Raw genomic sequence first — 22565 nt, 5'->3', positions numbered from 1 at the left:
TACAAGTTACTTATTTTTTGATTGATTGATTTACTTGAGCTTATAAACTGGTTTTTCCTAAGTTATATAGGTTTACATGACAGGTATTTTCAAACTTGATTTTTTGTCTTTTCCAGAGCAAGTGTTGGTCAGGCGTAGGGCCGGTCTGCTGCGCCGCGCCCGCCGCGCCGAGTCGCGCGTGCGATGCTGAGCGGTCCCCTCCGCCCGCGCTGCCGCCCGCTCCGCCCGTGCTCTGCGCACGACCGTGCTGTCGCGACGCGCCGTGAGTACAATCGTGTTACTAGTAATGTTGCTATAATGTAATATTATACACGACCAAGTGTCCGTTGGTCATAAATTATCGAGATAATCTGCAAGATGATGATGAGAAAGGAAAGTGACCTGACGATTAAGCTGCGTCGACATCATGTGACGTCTCGGTTGCTTAGCGGATCCTAACTACTGATGTCCTATCACATCGCATTATATAGGCAATACCTTCTATCGACAAAAATTCAATTGGCGTCCGATCCACCGCCGTAGAGATCTTCACACTCTTTCTCTTCTCTTTAATTTTCTTTTTACCTACGCATATTTTTTTTGTTTATCATTGTTTTTACACCTTCTCCTCTATACCTCTCTCAAAAATTTCAATTTCTGGCTGAAGGCCGTGGCCACCGTCGGCGTTCTAGCGCGAATTTATTACTTGCCATCCCCCCACACAATTCTCGTGGATACAACAAGTCCTTCGCAGTGCGTTCAGTGAAGCTGTGGAATGAGCTACCTGTTTCGCTCAGACAGGCACAATCGGTTGCGTCGCTCAAGGAGAGGTTAAAGAAGCTCTGGTTATCTGACTGATCAATTTGCCTATATTTATATTGTATAGTTGCTTTATATTTTTCTACTTCTTTCAAATTTTTTGTGTATTTTCCTCATTCCTTTTTGTGTAATATATGTTTATCATATAAATTTTATATGTATTTATTAATATCCTTTGTCTTTCTGGTACCTTAATTGTTGTACATTTTGCTGCATTTGTCACCCTCTTTTCACTGTCTACTCTCATCTACTCAAAGGTTAACTGGAAGAGATCCCTCAAAGGGATAAGTCGCCTTTGTACATTCTTATTAGATGAATGTTATATTTAATGTATTTTTGTATAATAAAGAGTTTACTACTACTATGTATAATAAGCAAGACATATTCAGCTGCTCGATCCGAACTTGTAGTAGAGTAGATGTAGTAGATGTAGGTAGTGTAGGGACGCCCAGCCGGAAGCAGGCGGGCTGTCGTTCGCGTGTCGCGTTCATTCAGCCCAGTCCAGCCCAGCCCAGTCGATCCGAACATTCCGAACTTAGTCCGCGCATAGCCTGATTAGTAACAACACTTGCAACTGTAGATCAGACGTACAATTGGGGACATTCCCGGTGAACCATCTTAAAGGCAAGAATCGTTTAAAAACGTTTTGCAGACGGTCAGGCGATATCATAAAAGTGATAACCAATAATATGGCACTTTAAAAATGTGGGTGTAAAGTTTATTGCCGTGCATTGCCTTTGTGACGGCCGGCATTTGCAAACTAAGATAAGGAATCCGAAATGCATTGGTTATCTTTATGGGGAGGCGAAGCTTAGCCTAAACAACAACAACTAATAAACTGTCCTTACTACCTATTGTTTGTCTCATTACAATTTTCATAATAACATAAAGAATCGTAAATGCATCGTAATTGGTTATCTCTATGGGAGGATTGGGAGGTGGAGTTTAGCTCCTTCGTGAGGATCGAGGTAAAAAAATGTCACACTGGTGTTCTTGGGTTGACACGTTTGTGTTTTATACCTTCTATTTGTAGGTAGGTACTTACACATAGTAGGCATTATTGTTACCTATGGCGATTTCTAGCTCATAACACACGGCTATTAAAACGTGTCTGTTGAAACTGGGCCTCGCGCTATTATATTTCCATTTTTGCAACATTGATCGTTGCCTATTAGTAAATAATAATAACAGTGGTCAAATTCCAATTAATAAAAACAAGCAAACAAATGCACAACGACTTCTCTCGTCAACTTTAGTGGTTGTATTTCACAAACGTTATTAAAATAAGTTTTTTTTTACGTGGACCAAAATTACATTGAACTAGTAGTAGTAGTAGTTGAGTAAAAATTGAATGCCGTGCACCAAAACTGCAATTGCGCGCATAACGGTACCGCAAAACATTCCCTCGTAAGTACACAATAAAAAATATTCGCCTTCATGGAATTCGGGGTACCGCGACCCCAGCTACCTGGCGCCCCCTCCAAGCCAGTCTGTCCAACCCCAACCCTCCGGGCTGCGCGTACGCAAGTACGTCGCAGCGCGTCGGCCGAATGTTTTAACACAGAAAACGCTTGTGATATTTTAAGTTTGTGATGTTTAGTTTTAAATATTCCTTATAAAGGTTGTGAATAGTGTGTATGTGTGGTGAAAATGGATTTGTCTCTACATAAGATCAAATATGAAACTTACGAATTTGATGATGAATTCGACTTGTTTGAACCGTAAGTGCTCTCTCTCTCGTTACGAGTTCGTGTAACGTTTATATCTGTAAGGCGTGAATTATACACATACGGCGTTAAGTATGAACCTACGTTAGAAATGCATAACCATAAATGCTTAATTAAAGTATGATAAAACGTGATAATTAAAACACACTAGAATCTAAATGCCCATTTTAACATTGACTGCTGATTATGATACGTGTTGAAAATTATGTTAAACTACGTTTGTATTATTGTTTCGTAGTAAACTCGTGGCAGGTGTGCACGCGCACACAAAACGTACACAAACCAGCGCAAAAAATGCCGCGCAAGTGTGGAACATGCTAAACATGGACAAGTGTATGATTTCTAGTTCAGATTAAAATCAGAAGTTCTATAGGGCTTCCTCGCAAATAAATACCATCCCTGAATGCTGGTGGTTGCTGATTACCTACTTGATTAGGGATTTTTAATATAAAATGGTGTACCTGCTATTATTAATTGTTTACGGACTGACAGGTTTTGTTTTAACTGCTGTTTTCTAAGTATTAGTGTACCGACTCCGACAGGCATCAATATTATCGATACGTGGTTACATTATAAAATTTTATGTTTATCGACCCTCGTGTTATGAACATTAAAGCTGACTAGTTTAAATCAAGTAGTCAATTGCCTTACATTTAAAATCATTAAATTTCACAGGGATTCCTGTTTACGAGAAAGTCTAACAAATGTTATCTTTGTCGAATGTCGACCCAGCACCATAGGTACTTCCTTCAATGCTTAGGCAATCTAAATAATGCGCTTGATGGTTTCGTCACACAGAAGAGTTTGTGTAGGACCTCCGAATTGTTTGAACTTCGGCACGCTAAGAACGTTTTCACATTGTCCGATCCGATATCGGATGTAGGATCTTACATCCGCGTAGTCACATCGTGAAAACGCTCTGAACTCAAACCAGATATTCCACGAACCTTAGGTTCTCAAAAATTGTCATGTATGTTTTCCTCGGTTCCAGTGTCGGCGACACCAGCGACCAGCGTCGCGCCCCGCCGGCCGCCGGCGCGGCCGCTCGCCACAAGACGGCGCCACAGGCAACGACGACGGCCCACAGCAAGACAGCGGCGGGCGGGGCCAACCACCCGCCCCAGCCGCAAGGTAACAAACGTAATGTCATTGTTAACTCCTTATTTACTTTATTGCACGACTAGACTGCTTTTAGAGGATACTTCTTTAAACTGAGGCCTAGCCAATCTCGACCGTGTAAAAATGTTCCATGGATAGAGCTCACTTTTCGCGTGCGCGAGGTTTTTGCAATGTTTGTCTTAATGTATTTGATCTTTCGTAAAAAATGACATATCCTAGATTCCGTATCTATTGGACGTAATTCAGTTGAAAATGTAACTCTAAGAGCCAAAGTGATCCTAATTTTTCAATAATTTTATGTAGTGACAAATTTCTGTACACTCTTTTTTTGTTGATTTGTTTGGTTCTAAGAGATTGTGATCAGAATCTGTGCATTTTTTACTTCTTAATTTCTTTTTATACACTTACGAGATGAGGCAAGTATGTTGCTAATACAACACTAACAACAAATCTGCCATCTAATAACAATTTTCATATGTCAATAACGTATGCGGAGTGAAATCTGGACAAAGTTTTGAACATGTTAAAATTAAACTGATATTATATCCAACTGCCAGTTTAAAGTGTATATATCTGTCAATTAATCCGGTAAGTTTCATGGGCATTGGATTCTTTCTCTTGAAATTGTGGTCAATCTAGAAGAACACCATCGCGAAACTGTATGTAATTTCTCCAGTACTATTTCCCTGTGGCCGAAAGCGAAGATAGTGGAACATTTTGTGGAAGCGAGTTAGAGGTAACGATATGTTTATAATATTTTTACATCCTTGTTCTTTAATAAAAACTACGGCTATAAAGTCTGGTTCAGGTAAACCTTCCAGCATTAGCCAGTTTCCTGATCGATTGAAGAAAATTACGGCCCGCTGAGTCACAAAATCTTACAGACGGGTCATGAGATTGTTCAAATGTGGCAGTAAAACTGTTTAAAAATATCTTGAAGATATGGGCATCGGCAAACATCCAAGAAAAGTTAAGGTCACCGTATCCGAAAATAAAAATAAATAACTTTGAAAATGTGGGTACGTCATACCGACCAAAATGTGTAAAAAACAGCTGTTTTTGCGTAATGGGATTTATGGGGGACTAATCATATGTCACTTAAAATGGAAATTTATGGCAAGGTAACTATTATTTTGAGAACACCAATGGTCCGACGGACGAGAATGTGAAATATGTCGAGCATACGAAGTTTCCTAAAAAAGTTTTCCTAAGGAAGATAAAATTTTAACTTAAAAAAATGCCAACATGTGTGTTTTCGACACCGATGACTTTAAAGTACCACAACTTCCGTTAAAAATCTCGCATTTGAGTTAACTTTATCTTGCGTTTAATGTTGTTAAATACATTATTAAAATACATAAAAATTTATGAAAAGTAACCATGTTGTTTTTATTTAATACGACATTGAATTTTGTCCAGATTTCACTCCGCATACGTTAACAAATTCTAGTACCTACACAATAACAAAACCGCGAAACTGATACTGACATTCTATCAATAACACAGGCTTTGATAGACCACAGTTTCTTGGTTGAGCTCTTACAGTGTACATATGCGGACAATCTCTAAACACTATCCACACACACGTTGTATTGAATTTCAATCAATCCAACAGGAGGTAACAATCCTGGGCTACAGTTCACCAACAACCGTCCAAACATGTTTGATGAAGTACCAACCTTTCCAAAACGTTTGGTCAAACCAGTTCATTGGTGCACTTTGGCCCAGCGTGGGTGTCGGAACCTGTAGTTTGTTTGATTTTTCATGCACTATGCCTTAAGCGCATGGATATAGTATTATCAACCTTATTTCCAACTGTACATTGCTTATTTTGAATCGTAGTATATCTGTGTAGTTTCCCTTAGTACGATAGAAGTCATTACTTATATCGTATCGTATCGTATCATATGTGTGTATCCGTTATCATAAGTTAAAGTTTCACCCGCATTGCCTTGTTACATTGCAAGTAAGGGCACGTTCGTGAATGTGCGTCAATGAATCTGCAAAGCAACTACGGCAACCATACTATCTATATCCATTCGGATAGCCAGGCGGCACTCTTAGCCCTAACCTCTGATGTCACCACATCGAGGCTGGTTGAGAACTGCAGGCAATTATTGAACAACCTTGGAGCCAGGAACAAGGTTGTTCTACGTTGGGTCCCGGGGCATGCGGGTATCGTTGGAAACGAAAAGGCCGACGAACTCGCGCGAGCAGGGGCTAAGGGGAAGAACTACAGTCCTGAGCCGTTTTGTGGGATTCCCAGAAGCCTAACGCGGCTCACCCTAAAGACCTACTGTCAATACAAAACCATTCAACTCTGGAGGGAGAAACCAGGGTTGAACCATTCCAAAGCGCTTATCAAGGCCTTCAGCAAAAAGGCGTCTTCGAGCGCCTTGGCGCTGCCTAGGAACCAACTGCGCAACTTGGTCAGGGTGCTTACCGGGCACTGCGGCCTAAATAAGCACATGCACACTATGGGGAAACGTGACATGGGGCGGTGCAGACTCTGTATGGAGGCAGAGGAGACGCCCCTACACATCCTCACAGAGTGCCCCTGCCTAATGCGCACTCGTGACTTGATCCTGGGTGGACATATATTGCGCCCGGAGGAGTTAAAGTCTCTCGAAACCAAAAAGATCCTGCAGCTGTTTGAAGTTGCAGGTTTGGATCGAGAGTTGTAGTAGGTGGCGATCACAATAGATCAGAGATGGTCGCAGTGATACATAGGCTCTGGAGCCTTACATAGCCCCTAGAAAAGAAGAAGAAGAAGAAGAAGGGCACGTTCAATAGATCAGACGATGGCTATAAGTAATTCATTTTAATGTAGTGTCATTTCTCTCTAAAGGATCAATTCAATCAGTCAGGCATATAGAAAGCGAAAAAACCGGACAAGTGCGAGTCGGACTCGGCCACCGAGGGTTCCGTACTTTTTAATATTTGTTGTTATAGTGGCAGCATAAATACATCATCTGTGACAATTTCAACTGTCTAGCTATCACGGTTCATGAGATACAGCCTGGTGACTGACGGACAGTCGAGTCTTAGTAATAGGGCCCCGTTTTTACCCTTTGGGTACGGAACCCTAAAAACCTCAGGTTTCGCCAAAACAGAACACGTAAGTCACACGTAAGTTATCTGCAACACGCATCGTCAATACTGATTAATGAAAAAAATTCAACCTATCCTAAAAAACACTTCGTGTTTACACGCTCCGACTCCGAACTCAAGTGTTTTAGGACATACGAAATAGCATCTCTAGCAAAGGATTTTGGCTATACAAAGTCGTTAATGACTGACCATTCTTAAAAGTTTCATGCAGTGAATGCTGTAATTTGCTGCTTCTAAAAGTTGCTGCCAAAACACCATTTAAATGACCCATGTAATTTAGTACACACAAAATTGCATATTATTGAGACTTAAGTTTTTTTCCTTATTTACTTAGCTTTGTCTTTGTACCAATATACGATAACGATAATAAAATGTAGATTGCACTGAGTAAAACGTTGAGTATAGTACCTACTGTCGCTAGCTGCTGATCCATTTATATTGCTCGGTCTTGCAACGCCCTTATTCCATTGACATTGTTCGTCTCACATGATTTTCCCACTGCTATCTTATCGCTCACGTGTCGCTGCTGCACCCACCCATAGATAGTGGTTATGGTGCCTTATCGTATTTCAACATTAATTGTGTCTGCTTGCGTTCATGTCGAACTTGTGTTAATTGAAATAAAGATATTAGTAGAGAACTATATATAGCTATAGATGGAAGCAAGATTCTATCCTAATATATGTCTATGCATTTTTTGCTTAAGTGATATTTATTCCTATATTAATGTTCCATAACGCCTGGTTAGTTATTCTAGCCTTTTATATAGAAAACTACTCATACTATTTCTTGGTTCAACAATACTAACCTGTCAGTATACTTAGAATAACGCTAGGAGCGTCGCTGGGTTGAATTTGAATGTCTAAATTCCGGACGTCTCAACAGCTCGCACACACTTCGACAAAAATCCAAAGAAATTAGGATTTTTGTCGATGTGTGTCCTACGTTTCAATGATATTCTTGGTTTGGTAGTAGGTAGTCATCTAGACAACCAAAGCTGTCAACAAAATGTCGAAACACTGTCATGAATATGATCTTCTTTTAAGAGAACAAAACACTTCTATTGACCCCTGAACGGTCCCATTCCCCTATAAATAGAGCGCCAGATATTTAAGATGTTGATTAAAACGTCAAACCTTGTAACTAACATGTGATTCGTTTTTGTTTACATGCCGACCGCTGCGCGCCCCGCCGTTGCACCCGACGTTGTGTTTGAATACAACAGGTTCTGGCTGTGGCGGCGATGGCGACTACCAGCTGGTGCAGCACGAGGTGCTCTACTCCTCGTCCAATAGGTTAGTAAATCGACTTACTAATGGGCTGGTAATTGAAGTTCATTTGAATAACACTAATAATTTCAATGTTTGCCCGTTTTCGGATAATGAAATGAAGCAATATTGTATATATGACATATTTAAAACTATAGGGAGCGTGTATGAACTATAGGGGGTAGCATAAGAGCTGTCAGATATTTGGCGCAAGGCGTAAATGTAAAGTTTATGCTTCCGATGTAGCCCACAAGATGGCAGAACCTACTATGCACAAGAAAACGTACGAGAACGGTAGATGGTAGCACTTGCGTTGACAAATTGACAATGTACATGTTTGTTTCCGATGCAGGCCACAAGATGGCTGACCCTCCAACGCGCACTACAAAAATTTAAACAAAATACGTAATTTTGTTTAAATTTTTTGTCAACTTGTAAATTTGTAAAGTTAATGCGATGGGGCCTTTGACGTGTTCTACAGTTACTATTGTCACATTCAAGATCTTTTCAGCCAGGGTTAATTTCTAAGTTATCGACAGGTACAGGTTTTGTGAAAGCGCCTGCTATCTCTTTGAACCATGTGGGAAACTTGATCGTAGGTCATAGCTTGACAAATCAAGTCAGGCTATTGCAAAGCTATCTAGGTGTCTGTAACAGTCTAATTCTGCTTAATGACATCTTTCATAATCATACACAGACACCGGGATCATAGTAAGGAATTGCTCCTTTGCGCAAAACGGTTACTTTGGTACTACAATCGGATCTACGTTTTTATCGACAGTTCCACCAACCATAGCTGACGGATTGACTAGTGACTAACGCCAAGGGAACTATGGAATTTTCCATACAAAAAAAACGCGAACTTTAACGGTGACAAACGGTTTGGTGCAACCGACCCGTAGTCACTGCAATCAATTACTCTTTTCTTGGCTTCAGGTACGAGGTGTTGGAGTTCCTCGGGCGAGGCACGTTCGGGCAGGTGGTGAAGTGCTGGAAGAAGGGCACCAATGAAATAGTCGCCATCAAGATCCTTAAGAACCACCCCAGCTATGCTCGCCAAGGACAGATTGAGGTTAGCAGCATTCTATAATTATCGGGCAATCATCACCGACCGATCTGTGGCACCTAACATCTATTGTCGCTAAAGTTTAGATTGAGCTTGAAATGTAGGTAATGTTTTTTTACTATCCTGAACAATGGCCTAACCTAAACCAAAGGTTCTTTGCAAATATTTGAATAAGCTTAATTACATCAATAAACTCATTCAACCACATAACATAAGGTCATAATCCCTCGCAAACATCATTTGTATACATATTAGGAAACACGGGTCCGCTTTATGGTGCACAGTAAACAACAAGCTTGGCACAAACAACTTTGTTCCCGTAAAAATAACCACGTTAATTACCTCTGATTAACTATCATCCTAACAATACTCATAGAATTTTCCGTAGCTCCATTATGGAGTTTGGCAGCGCTCCAAAGCGCTCTGTTTGAACACCAGAGTGTCTGACCATTCCTCGTGCCTCAAAATATTTACTCTCACACTGCCACCCCAAGGAAAAAGATCATATGTCACTAGATGCATATGTAGATAAGACCTTTTACGTAACGTACCCTTTAGATCAGAAGCCACTTTTAATAACCTTATTTTTACACATGCGTCCGCGATATAATTAAACCCATGCAAAGTGGGTTGCTTATTTTGATGCCCTATTTCATACTCGCGTCACGTACTTTATGAATCTCGTCTAAACATAAACACGACCTAAAATTGTTTGACGTCAATTTAACTAAGAAATATCGTCCTTTAAGAGTCTCCTTAAATTTAGGAGATTGACCCGCCACCCACTCGTATTTATTTACAAATGTAATGGAATTTATAGGGGAACTTAGTTTGTCAGGACATGTTTTAGTCCATACGGGTGCGCGTTTTGAATTCGCAATGAGGCGAGTTAAACGACCGGTGCGATACTTTGACCGGACTAAATACTTTAGCTTTTGATGCTATCTGAGAATAAATATGCGGGTATGTACTAAATAGGCTATCGATTTTGAATAGACATGTAGAAGGGTGACTGCTATGTTAAAGTCTCGAACTTACACCAGCCGGGCTAGCACATGATTGGCGCGAGAGTATCTCGCCGCGACATAGACTACCCGTCCCTGTTTAACTCATACAGTTAGTAAAAGACGGGTAGTCTATCTCGCGGCGAGATATTGTCGTGCCAATCATGTGCTCGGCCTACAGTTTATTGTTACATCATTTACCGTGCGATATCGCAATCAATTCGTATTTTTTCACACACGCGTCCTCAAAAACTACCGTGATCGTAGAAATGACCGGTACTTAATTACTTATATTTTTATTTCTTTAAATTTATGTTATATTCAGCGGAATGACCTATAAATTATTGAAGAAGTCACAAAAAGAATGGGTTATGTTGAATGTTAACAAGGGATTTTACGTGTGACACAGCTTATAGAAAGATCTTAAATTTCGCGATGCAGACTTTAACTATGGACGAAGGGACAGATTGCGCTCTCTGTCCCCTGTCTGTTTTAACCAACTGTTCATTTTTCCAGGTGTCGATCCTCTCCCGGCTCTCTCAAGAGTCCGCGGACGAGTTCAACTTCGTCCGCGCGTACGAGTGCTTCCAGCACCGCTCGCACACGTGCCTCGTGTTCGAGATGCTGGAGCAGAACCTGTACGACTTCCTCAAGCAGAACAAGTTCAGCCCGCTGCCGCTCAAGTACATCCGGCCCATCTTGCAGCAGGTGCTCACCGCGCTGCTCAAACTGAAGGTAACCTATCTAACGTTGGCTAAGCAACCTTAGGCGCAAGAAATACCATGTTTTTCTACTGTTTCATACGTTGTAAGTTGTAACGTATACATACATCGCCATACGTTCAGAAAAAATCGCAAAAATAAGAATGTTCCTAAAAGGAATATAACTTATTGAATACAATATTTATTTTCTGTGTAATTTTTGGTAGGCATCACACAAGCAGCCTAAGCTAATCTATATTATAGGGTAGGCATGCATTCTGCAGAATTTGAAGCCTCCCTAGACATGGTGTCCCTAAGCAACTGCTTTCTTTGCTTATTAGTTACTCCGACACATTCTTTCGGACGCCAATTGTACCGAGTAATGTTTTGAGGTCGAGAGTGTTTTAATCTTCTAATTTTCTCCTTTTCCTTGCAGCAACTAGGGTTGATCCACGCGGACCTGAAGCCCGAGAACATCATGCTGGTGGAGCCGGCGCGGCAGCCCTACAGGGTCAAGGTCATCGACTTTGGCAGCGCCTCGCACGTCAGCAAGGCCGTCTGCAACACCTACCTGCAGAGTCGATACTACAGGTACATAAGTATTTTGTTTGCTGACAAAACTTATATTGGAACTGATTCTAGTAGACAGTAATATGCAGCTGCATATTACTGTAACCAGCTGGCTATAAACAATAGCTGCCCGTGTTGTCTTAGTATTGAATTGAGAAAGGGACGTGCTTTCTCTATTATTTATTTGTACACTACCACAATCTGAGGGTCTATTGCGAAACAAGAAAATCGAAATTTCGTTATCTAACATATCTGCGACTTGCATATTCGAGCGATAAAGAGGCAGATTGTAAAATTTCGGATTCGCATTTTTCGGTGGGTCCTCTGTAAACAAACCGCCCTGATGCATCAATTTCATATTTTATTATCTCTGAAAACTTGTCAAAAAACTGGTAAAAGGCACAGTATGTATAAGTTACTCTATGGTTTACTAAAGGGGCTAGTGCTGCACTCTGGTGGCAGAACATTGCAGTAATACCCCCTATTGACGTTTTTGGCGGTGAAAGGTATAATTGTTTTTTGAAGAGCTCCCGAGATCATCCTGGGCCTAGCGTTCTGCGAGGCGATTGACATGTGGTCGCTGGGCTGCGTGGTGGCGGAGCTGTTCCTGGGCTGGCCGCTGTACCCCGGCTCCTCAGAGTACGACCAGATCCGCTACATCTCGCAGACGCAGGGCCTGCCCACCGAGCACATGCTCAACAGGTGAGTGCCTTGCCTGTACAAGTGTTACCATCACAAACAACTCACACTCGAACTATCTTTACTAATAACAGTGAACAAAATGAGAAGGAATAGATTAACAGCGAAATCGAAGTTGTTGATTGTACAAGTCCGCACAGTGGGCTAACTAAATATCACTAAAGTTATTATGTCAAAATAGATAAAAAATACCAGGATTCCAAAATAACAGACCGTAAATACTTGTAAAATTTTACAATTCGATACTTTTCTATTATTATTTTGCGTAGTTAATTTTAATTGCGGGTCGTTAATTTGACTTTTTATAATATAATTTTTACATAACATTTTAGCATCAAGAGAAATTTTGTGATTTTCAATTTCAATACTGTTTCAGTGCGTCAAAAACGGCCAAGTTCTTTTACCGCGACGTGGACAGCACGTACCCGTTCTGGAGGCTGAAGACGCCCGAGGAGCACGAGCTGGAAACCGGCATCAAGAGCAAGGAGGCCAGGAAGTACATCTTCAACTGCCTCGACGACATCGGACAGGTACGTACCTCTGCTGATATGTCAGCAGTACAAATGACATTAGATACTTAGTCACTTCAGAACCAGAACATAGCGAAATATACGGGGTTTACAGATGTTGTAATTTATCCTTTACCGTCGTATGTTTCCGGAAACGCACGAACGCGAATGTGTTATGCTATTTCAGTCAGTATCAGTACAAAACACCTTTTAACACCTTTTGTTACTGTATTTTTGCAAATAAATAAATGATTCATTGATTGAAAAAGTAATACGTCCGTGGTACGCAGGAGATTCCGCTTTATTAGCAGCTCATTTTTGGTGACTATGTAACCCGTGCCAAGTTCCATCTACCACCAAAACTGCTTAGCGGAATCTCCTGAGAAATTGCGAATATCCATTGGACCCAGGGGAATGAGATTGTTTAGGAATGACCCTGACATTTATACTATTATGGTACGTTAGTAGAGCAGAAAAATTGCCGCTTTTTCTAATATTCTACACAAAAATGCCACGGTCCCTGATATTAAAGGTAGTCCTAGTTATGTCCTCGTGTAGCAAGTATGCCCGGACGCGCGAGGGTTCATTTGTTACGAAGTTAATGTATTCATATGTAATTGCAGGTTAATGTACCAACGGATCTAGAAGGCGGCCAACTCTTGGCCGAGAAGGCGGACAGAAGGGAATTCATCGATTTACTCAAGAGAATGCTCACTATGGATCAGGTTAGTGATGCCTGATGGATCAGGTTAATAATTTGGAAGTGGTCGGGAAGAGTCCCCTTTTTAATTAACGATTCGACCGCGTTTGTTATTTAAATTTGACTTCGTGGAATCTATATATTATTCTTTAAACACTTGTACAGATGTTTTATGTTTTTCCACATGTACAATTACAACTATTTGTATTATACTGATTAAATTAGTTTTATATGTTAGACAATGCCGACTCAATTGGTTAAAATCCGTTGTATTTTAAATAATAATGGTATATAATAATTTTCAGGAACGAAGGATAACTCCAGGCGAGGCGTTGAATCACGCCTTCGTGACACTGGCGCACCTTGTGGACTACGCACATTGCAACAACGTCAAGGCGTCCGTGCAGATGATGGAGGTACTTACAAACATAACTGCTGCTTATTTTTGTAGAGGATATTGGCATTTTTGTGTCATAGGTACACATATTGGAATTAGAATATCTACTAAGTATTTTATTTTTAGACAATTAATTATTTTCAGTTGTCCGGGGAGAAAACGTGATCTTACTTAAACATTCGGGAATTTCACAACAAACACTCAGAACTGCCAATAACATTCCAAAAAGGGCTGGTATTGGCAGATCTAAGTAAGTTGTTTTAGCAACTACCGAAAATTTCATTAAAGTACAAGGACGTTACTGTCATTTTCTAAAATCCTACCAGCTTGACATTAGGAGTAGGTTTGATGTATTCTGTCTTCCATCAGAATTGAGCATGTGTAATTCCAGGTGTGCCGGCGGTCCGGCAGCGGCGTGGGCGGCGTGGGCGTGGGCGTGGGGGTGGGGGTGGGAGTGGGAGGCGAGTACGTGGGCGGCGTGGTGGCGCCCGCCGCCGCTCCCTCCGCGCACCACCTGGCGCTCACCATCAACCAGCAGCGCCTGCCACCGCAGCCCTACGACAACCTGGTACGTGGCTACGTTACTCGGCCGTCGAACTATGTGTTTGTAGTATGGCGAACGTTCAATTCATCGACGACTTCTATTTTCTTGTGTTGGTGTTATACTCCGAAGAATGTTTTTCTGCGATTCGCTCGGGGATCTAAACCTTTTTAGAAACACGAAAATGACACCGACCGACGCAGACAATGACCGACCCAAAATCTAAAATATAACTTCTGTTTGTTTTCCAGTACCAGCTATATCAAGGTGGACGCGTGGCAGTGGGCGGTGCGCGACAATATGCGACGAGAGCTGCGGAACCCTTTCCGCACCAATTTGTGTCATCCATCCTGTGTCCACCCGCCTATCAGGTCAGTATTCTTACTTAATGTTAGCTTACATAGTTACAAAACAAAATATACTTGTTATTAATTTAGATATGGGTAGCACATCGTAACTGGTGAATTTCCAATATGACTTGGAACTCCGGTGGCCGTTTAAGAAGTGTAACGCTCTTATGGTAGATGTCGCTAGGGTCCCCTAGACCCATATAGTGGGAAGATTTGCTGACTATGGATGAGGTCTTGGTGGCTCAGTTGGCAGAGCGCTGGAGTATCGATCCAGAGGCCGTGAGTTCAAGTCTCACCCAAGGCAGAATTTTTCCACTTTTAAATTTATTCTAAGCTTAAAATATACTTATGTAATTCATAATTTGTCTGCTTATGTCTGTAGAAACATAGAGAGCAATTTATTTAAAATTTGTATATAGCTAAATTAAGTGATCTAAAGATTTGTCACCTTTAAAATTTATCATCTTAAATTTGTAAAGGAATTTTTTGTTTATGCTCTCGGACTACAAGTATCAGATACACGCAAAAGATACACTCCTGTGATAATTAGATTCGGTTCTCTCCAGACTATTTGTTCTTAAAGAGATACTCGTAAGTACGTGTATTTTTGAAATTAACTTTGATGTTAGTTCCAGACTGATTGTATCATGTGTCCCCCCAGGTGCAGCAACTAGCTGCAGCGGCAGCAGCGGCAGCCGCGGCGCACCACCAGCACGGCGTGGGCGTGGGCGTGGGCGGCGTGGGCGTGGGCGACGTGGGCGTGGGCGTGGGCGAGTGGCGCGCGCCGCTCATCGTGGAGCCCGCGCCGCTGCCCGAGCCCGACGTCTGGGACTTCCATCCGCACCACCTGCACCACCATCCGCACAAGAGGTTGCGACCCAATACTTTTACTTCAACTAAGATTAAATCGGCGAGGGCAGATTTACTTTCCACCTTCGTACGAACTCGCACGGAAGTCACGGAACGCACGGGTTTTAAGCGACCTTCGAATGAGACCCGCGTTCCTTAACCGGTGCCGCCGGTGACGCGGGGCAGGGCTATAGCCGTTTACATACATATATTTTTATTTCGACGCACTAAAGAAACGATGATGTGCACATCTTGCGCTGCAGTGGGTTTCTTCTAGCTGCCATTGTTCCGATGTTTAACGATTATTTTAACGTAGGCGAAAGTGACATCTTAGTGTGTCTTACACATTTTGTCTATTATCCTAAAAAACTACCAGATCAAATCATCGAATACAGGTCCATGCGTCGCGACTCGAATTTATTCATATCAAGAGTAGACTCGCTCCAATTGTATACCTATAAAGGCAGAAATAAAAGCTTTTAATTGTAAAAATGTTACCAGTTAGACATAGACACATATTTGTCCTAAAATTCTTATTAAATTAATATTAATAATCAGGGATTTACCTAAATTCAGTCACACGAATGACAAGAAAGTCCGTAAACGTATATCCAGTTTGCCTTATCTTTTTAATACTTGTATATCTATAACAATATGTTACGACCTCAAACGTATTAGTAATCTATAAAACTAGTATGTTCCTATCCTAGCGTATGTATTAGGAATCCTACTTACATATAAACGTACCTACGATGTTCTACATCGTCAGGGTTGTCAACAGATCGACAAAGCAGCAGACGAGCGCGGTGGCCCACTACCAGCCGCATCACCAAACACACCAATACAGGTGCCGACCCTTATTTAGCTGTACCCTTTCAGTTTCACCCATCCTCATACAGTTGTAGTGAACAATCCTTTGCCATCGTATTTTCTCGGAAACGTTCGTATTTGTCATCCTACTTCAGTGAACCTCAATACTTTTAGTACTGAGACTGACTGAAATAGCATAATACGTTCGTGCGTTTCCGTAAAAATACGATGGTAAAAGATTATGCACTACATCTGTACCCCATCCCTTATGTGTATTCTGTTTTTGTGATGTTGCGACAGTATTAAACAAGAATTTATTTCAGTTCTTAAGCGTATTGTGTTTTGCTTAAACGAATAGACCTCCAAACGGAAAGAGAATCAAGTTTGGGTCGAATATTAACTCTCCGTTAGGAGAGTCCTGTGGACAATAATTAACGACTTTTGCATATTGTAAGTAATGGTTTTATCACACTAGAACAGGAGTACCCTTAGAAGGGTTTAGTCAGAAAATTAGGCTTCATAGCCTTTAACTTTGGGTATGTCTACACGAGAGACCTGATCATAATTGACGTGTGACCGAACTGTCCATAATATGTTTTACAGTATTAAATAATAATATTATGTGGTGCTCACAAATTGTTTTGCGCTAGGTCGCCATTGAAAACCGTAGCCATTCTTGATCGTAGCATTATGCTAAGTGGATATACTGTCCATTGTATCGGTTTTGTATATTGTCTTGAAAATAAATATCTCTATAAGAGAAAGATGTCAAACAGACACGTGCAGAAAAACACAGACAAATCTAACCTATTATGTCATCAGTTCACTTTCATTTGTAACTTAACTCTTGTAGCTCTATAAATATAATTGCATTTTACTGTATTAACATATGTTAAGTTTTTGGAGTGTATTAACGTGTAATTTACGAAAAAAAAATAAGCTCATATTTTCAACCCCTCGACCTTGCCTAGATTCTCGTTTACTATTATTTTTTAACAGATGCGAAAAGAAGAGCCTATTTTAACAAGGATAATTAAAACGTTTTTAACATGAAAGTTTAGCCTCGTAAGTCCCCGTGTACACTCAGCGTCAAATACTTTGTTGCAGTAAAAAAAGTGGCCAAATAGTTCGGTACACCATACTAAATATATGACTACCTTGGTTGCTACAAAGTTTTTGACGCTGAGTGTACTAAAAGTACAAATTATAGAAATAAAAGTCCAAAAATTGCCCTGGACCTTACGAGGTTAAATAAATTTGCCTAGAAGTAGACCCATGAGTAATTGAGTACGGTTTATATGAATATTTTACTGTTGTACAGTATGGCGAGCAGTGGGGGCAAGAAGGAGCCGACTCAGCTGTCGCCCGTGAAGAAGCGAGTGAAGGAAGGCACGCCGCCGTCGCGGCACAACAGGCATACGCACGAACAGAGCACGTAAGTAAATGCATTCAAAACACGGAAGTTTCGCATCAACTACCAAATGTTTTGCACAAAAAAATATGATATGCAAATGGGGTATTTGACTGACATGAATCAGTTTCTTTTTCAAACTTTCAAAACGATAAGCTACTATGGAATTTATATGCAACATAGAACAAGTGACGTCACGGGCAAATTAAATACCTAGTGAAAAAAGTAAAATCGTAAATTGGAGGTAAATCGTTGTAAATTCTCAATTATAAAGCCTACTGTTTATAGATATTGTGTCAAAAAATAACTGCTATCTACATGTTCTAATAAACTTCTGGTCCTTTATTTTGTTTATTTACATTCAACATCCTATTAGCGATATACTTTTCTATAGCTGAAATAGCTACTAGAGAAGAGACGCGTTCCATATAGATTTTTGTACATTGTCCCGCCTGTTGCTATGTCTATTGCACGCGCATAATTTATTGTATTAATTGTCACTGTGCGAGCGTGACAATAATATGCGAGGAACGCGACTCTTCTTTACATCGATAAAAACATATTTGCGCGTATTTAATTTAACTTCGTAATATTGGTGTCGTTTTCAAAGAAGAAAAAGTCGTTTAGAAGTAGGGTAACGAAAAAATTGTGCCCAGTTTGATAGCATTCCTTTTTTTTCTTTATTTACTCAATAAAAAATACACAGTAATATTCAGTACACGTATTTTTCTCCAAACTGCATGACAGTTTGTTGGCAAACTGTATGGTGCCATATGTTTTGAGGTAGCCAATTTTTGTGTTGAAGTTTTTCCTTTCACGAAATTGGGATTTAATCGCGTTGATTGTTTTCCGATTTCAGAAGCAACATCGGCGGCGGACGAGCGTCGTGGGGCTCGGGCGGTGCCGGCGCCGGCGCGGCGGGCGCGGGTGGGGGTGGGGGAGGGGGAGGGGGAGCGGTGGCGGCGCCGGCGCACACCATCACCATCCGCGACACGCCGTCGCCCGCCGTCTCCGTCATCACCATCTCCGACTCCGACGACGACGAGCCGCCGCCGTCCCGCGCCCACCAGCACCCCCACCAACACCCCCACCAAAACGCCATGCCCCACAACAGAGGTTACTGTCTACATGCTCGTTTCAAGCTTTTTCAAAGCCATCGAAAATAATTAACATCGAATTTGCGACCGCTTTACATTTGATTTTAATTTGTATGGTGGGTGCTCGACATTGCCAGAATCGGCATCGAGCGAATTTGCTCGGAGAGTTTTATTATCTCTCACTTTCAGTCAGTCGAAGTTCCGTAGTAAAAATAACTTTTGAAATGAATGATTTTAAAAGCGCGCGATTTCAGTTCGAATAAATCTTAGCTAAAGGCGGTTATTCTATCCGTCCAAGATCTTTGTCCGATGTGCATTGCGTCTCACATTTTTTTAAACATAATGCGAGACGCAAATACACATTGGACAAAGATATTGGACAGATGGTATCCACTCTCAGGCAGTTGATTTCTATGAAGTGCATATGTGGACGTGCGCGTCGTAAATAGCGTAATATCTAAAAGCGATAATCACACCACATCGTTCGCCGTCTTAGCGGATTCATACATTAAAACGCACACGCATCATATGCGAAATGTCAAAACCTCAATTAAAATTTAATAGAGATATTGCAGCTAAATATAAGGTGATAAGATATACAAACCGTTCTACTGCGATTTAATTTTATATTTTTTTACCTTGCCTTCAATAGACCCGTTTATATCAATAAATATATATACAAATGGCGAGAGTTATAGGATGTAAATATTGTAATTGTTTGTTATTTATAGCGGGCGGCAGCGGGCAATGTCCCCCGGCGTCGGCGTCGGCGGCGACGGCGGCGGCGCCCGGCGTCATCTGCAGCGCGCGCTCGCCGCGGGACGACCCTCACGTCAAGCCCGAGCCGCCCTGCCACCACCATCACACGGTACCTCATATAACCCGAATCATTCACGTGAACGAAAACATCACCGATATTAAATAAATATATATTAGGGGACATCTTACACAGATCAACCGAGCCCCAAATGAAGCAAAAGTGTTTTGCAGAAAATTGTTTCATAGAATGTAATGTTCCGCAGAATTTTCATTTCATAGAAAACATATTTTTTCACAAAGGGTCGCGTTTCCAACCTGACCTAACCTACTTTTCTGTTAGACCTAATGGGTTCTACACGATGACCTTTTAGCTGTACGTAAAAATTTAACGGTTTTTGAAGAAGAAAAAAAAGTTTCTATGAAATGAAAATTCTGTGAAACTACATTCTATGAAACAATTGTCCATGAAAGAAGAGGTCACCATTATTTTTAGATAAATATAAGCTATAAAATGTAAGTTAGTTCAATTAGTTACCATATATTATTGTGATGCAGCAACCGTCGGCCCCGGCGGTCCCGGCGGCGGCGGCGGCGGCGGCGGCGCGCGCGCAGGCCACGCCCCAGAGCCAGAAGAAGCGGCTCCTGGCGCTCGCGCAGCAGGAGGCGCACAAGCACGACCCGCCGCCACCCGACCACCACCATTACCAGCAGGTTGGTCAATGAGCCCCATTCCCATCTTAGCGCTGCGAGAACTTCCCCCGGGCCGGATGTACGACGACCTACAGTAGCGGCTAATAATCTATCATATTTTTTCAGATACATTTGCATATTTTTTTGGTAATTTCTCATAAACGGCTTTAGTGATTTTGATAAAATTTACGATATAGCGACCCATGAAAACGACAATTCACTTTTGAGTGTTTTCAAATAACAAATATTTATAACATACATTAATTGATTTGTGTAAAGTCCCCAATCCGCATTGTCCTAACGTGGCTGCCTATGTTGCCACGTGGAGTGGGACGTAAGTATATAGATATATGGTCGTGATGATGATACAATCATTGTTTGTATAATGTATAGTCTAATTTCACATGAATGCCTACATAAAAATAGCAATGTGATATATTGTTTGCCGTTACTGTATCTGGCCTAGTCGACAGTGACCCTGCCTATGAACAAAGAGGATATAATAGGAGAGAGTGATACTGTCATAGTAAATTTTGTAACCACAGTAAATTCACTGCCATCTATCCACACACTTTAAAACTAAAAATGAAGATTTATAAAAATAAGATAAAATGTATTTAAATATGGATAAAAAAAAAATATTTGCATTAATTATTTTTATATTTTTGACCAATGTCCTTTAACTGATATGCGTTAAAATTGTTAAATAACACACAAAACCGTCAGCGCCCTCTATACGAGAGTAGGCCAAAGGTAGTGGCGGCATCTGATCGAGATTCAAATTTTCGTGATTTTCGAGGCACGTTTTTTCCTTAGACTGTATCCATCTATTACGGAGTTATATCTATCTTTGCTATGAAGTATGATGCCGATGATCCTAGATTTGAATCCTGGTAAGGGCATTTACTTGTGTGAGATATTTATTCCCGAGTCACGGGTGTTTTCTATGTATTTAAGTTTTTACCTTATTATTATTGTTCTTTTTTTTGACATTTAATTTTATTTTATTTAGAAGTCAATATATTTTTATATAAGGCCAGGATTACACTCGTAAGTTTTACTTACGTAAGTAGGGACACAGCTTATACTACAGAATGAGATATGAATATCGTTATCTCATTCCAGCAAATAGCTTTGTCCCTACTTACGTAAGTAAAACTTACAAGTGTAATCCTGGCCTAAGTCTCGAAATTAAAACTAGGTATAAGTTTAAAATAACTAGTTTATAATCCAATATTGTACACCCTATCAGGGTATCATGTACTTGACCAAAATGTAAGACCTGAATGTACAAATGAACATGATTACAATGGAATAAATTATATGATATGATATATGATATATAGGGATCAATTTAAAATTGATTTCTTACGATGCGCCGACAACAACAATACTCTTAACTAACCTGAACCTTATGTCTTCGCAATAAGGTTCACAAATTATCGTTTAATTTAATATTCGTTGACGATTGTGTCCTGTTGGCTCCCCATTTTATAAAAGTACAAGTTACAATTTTACAGATGTAAACAGGGGCCGATTGCATAACGAATTGTGACTAATAATATTAGCAGAAGTCTCTTTCTAATTCCTTTAATTAGAAAGATTTTCCTTACTTAACTTTTTGTTACGACAATAAAGTTATCGTCGAAAGCAGAAAATTCTCATGTCCAACCAGAAGTATGACGTCGTTTCACTGTATGTTGTAGGTTGTATGTAGGTTTAGATTTATAAACTTACTAGAAGTATTTTAATGAATAACGATTGGCGGCCCTTTTGCTGTATTTTTGCGTTAGATTGATTTTGATAATATTGTATTTTATAGATAAAAAAAACTATACTAACTATAGGTATTACATTTTCAAAAGGCTCATAGTAATTTATCAACAGCATATTTTATGAGGTAAAAGTTAGTTGTCCCCTGTTCCCTCACAGCCTAGATTAAATATGATTTACGTTTTAGACTGGTACCGCCCTCCGGCCCACGAACGAGTACCAGTGCAACCAGTACGTGCCCACGCAGCACAACAAGAGAGATAGTGTGAGTAATATAATTATCACTCACACCACTTTGTACATTTACATTACCATCACAGACTTGAAATATGTATGTACAGATAATACAGACACACAGACACAATATTTATGATAAGAATCCCCTAAAAAGAGACATTAGTGAGACATGCTTTACAACTTTGAACGCTACGACATCACTTTTCAAATAAATAATTAATCCATCAATCAGGATTACCTGATCAATGGATTGGTTTTCAGGGTTTCGTACCCAAAGGGTAAAAACGGTACCCTATTGCTCAGACTCCGCTGTCCGTCTGTCTGTCACCAGGCTGTATCTCATGAACCGTGATAGCCGTGTCTGTTAATTTCAACTGTC

The 22565-nt window shown here is 40.6% G+C and overlaps 1 protein-coding gene across 1 annotated transcript in view; it reads left to right on the top strand.

The window, feature by feature from the left end:
- The window catches only part of LOC134747291 (homeodomain-interacting protein kinase 2), a 138672-nt gene that overhangs the window by 103619 nt on the left and 12488 nt on the right, over window positions 1–22565 (top strand). The window contains exons 3-21 of the mRNA XM_063681914.1: window positions 117–262; window positions 3517–3665; window positions 7981–8050; window positions 8960–9095; window positions 10610–10828; window positions 11231–11385; window positions 11890–12066; window positions 12440–12593; window positions 13196–13297; window positions 13578–13688; window positions 14061–14237; window positions 14462–14581; window positions 15222–15430; window positions 16191–16256; window positions 17541–17648; window positions 18532–18746; window positions 19459–19595; window positions 20042–20197; window positions 22137–22214. Of these exons, the coding sequence (XP_063537984.1) occupies window positions 117–262; window positions 3517–3665; window positions 7981–8050; window positions 8960–9095; window positions 10610–10828; window positions 11231–11385; window positions 11890–12066; window positions 12440–12593; window positions 13196–13297; window positions 13578–13688; window positions 14061–14237; window positions 14462–14581; window positions 15222–15430; window positions 16191–16256; window positions 17541–17648; window positions 18532–18746; window positions 19459–19595; window positions 20042–20197; window positions 22137–22214 (2685 nt within the window). The remainder of the gene's footprint in view (window positions 1–116; window positions 263–3516; window positions 3666–7980; window positions 8051–8959; window positions 9096–10609; window positions 10829–11230; window positions 11386–11889; window positions 12067–12439; window positions 12594–13195; window positions 13298–13577; window positions 13689–14060; window positions 14238–14461; window positions 14582–15221; window positions 15431–16190; window positions 16257–17540; window positions 17649–18531; window positions 18747–19458; window positions 19596–20041; window positions 20198–22136; window positions 22215–22565) is intronic.

The sequence above is a fragment of the Cydia strobilella genome, chromosome 14, assembly GCF_947568885.1.
Source record: "Cydia strobilella chromosome 14, ilCydStro3.1, whole genome shotgun sequence".
Classification (NCBI taxonomy): domain Eukaryota; kingdom Metazoa; phylum Arthropoda; class Insecta; order Lepidoptera; family Tortricidae; genus Cydia; species Cydia strobilella.
This window is presented reverse-complemented; position numbering and strand designations above follow the sequence as displayed.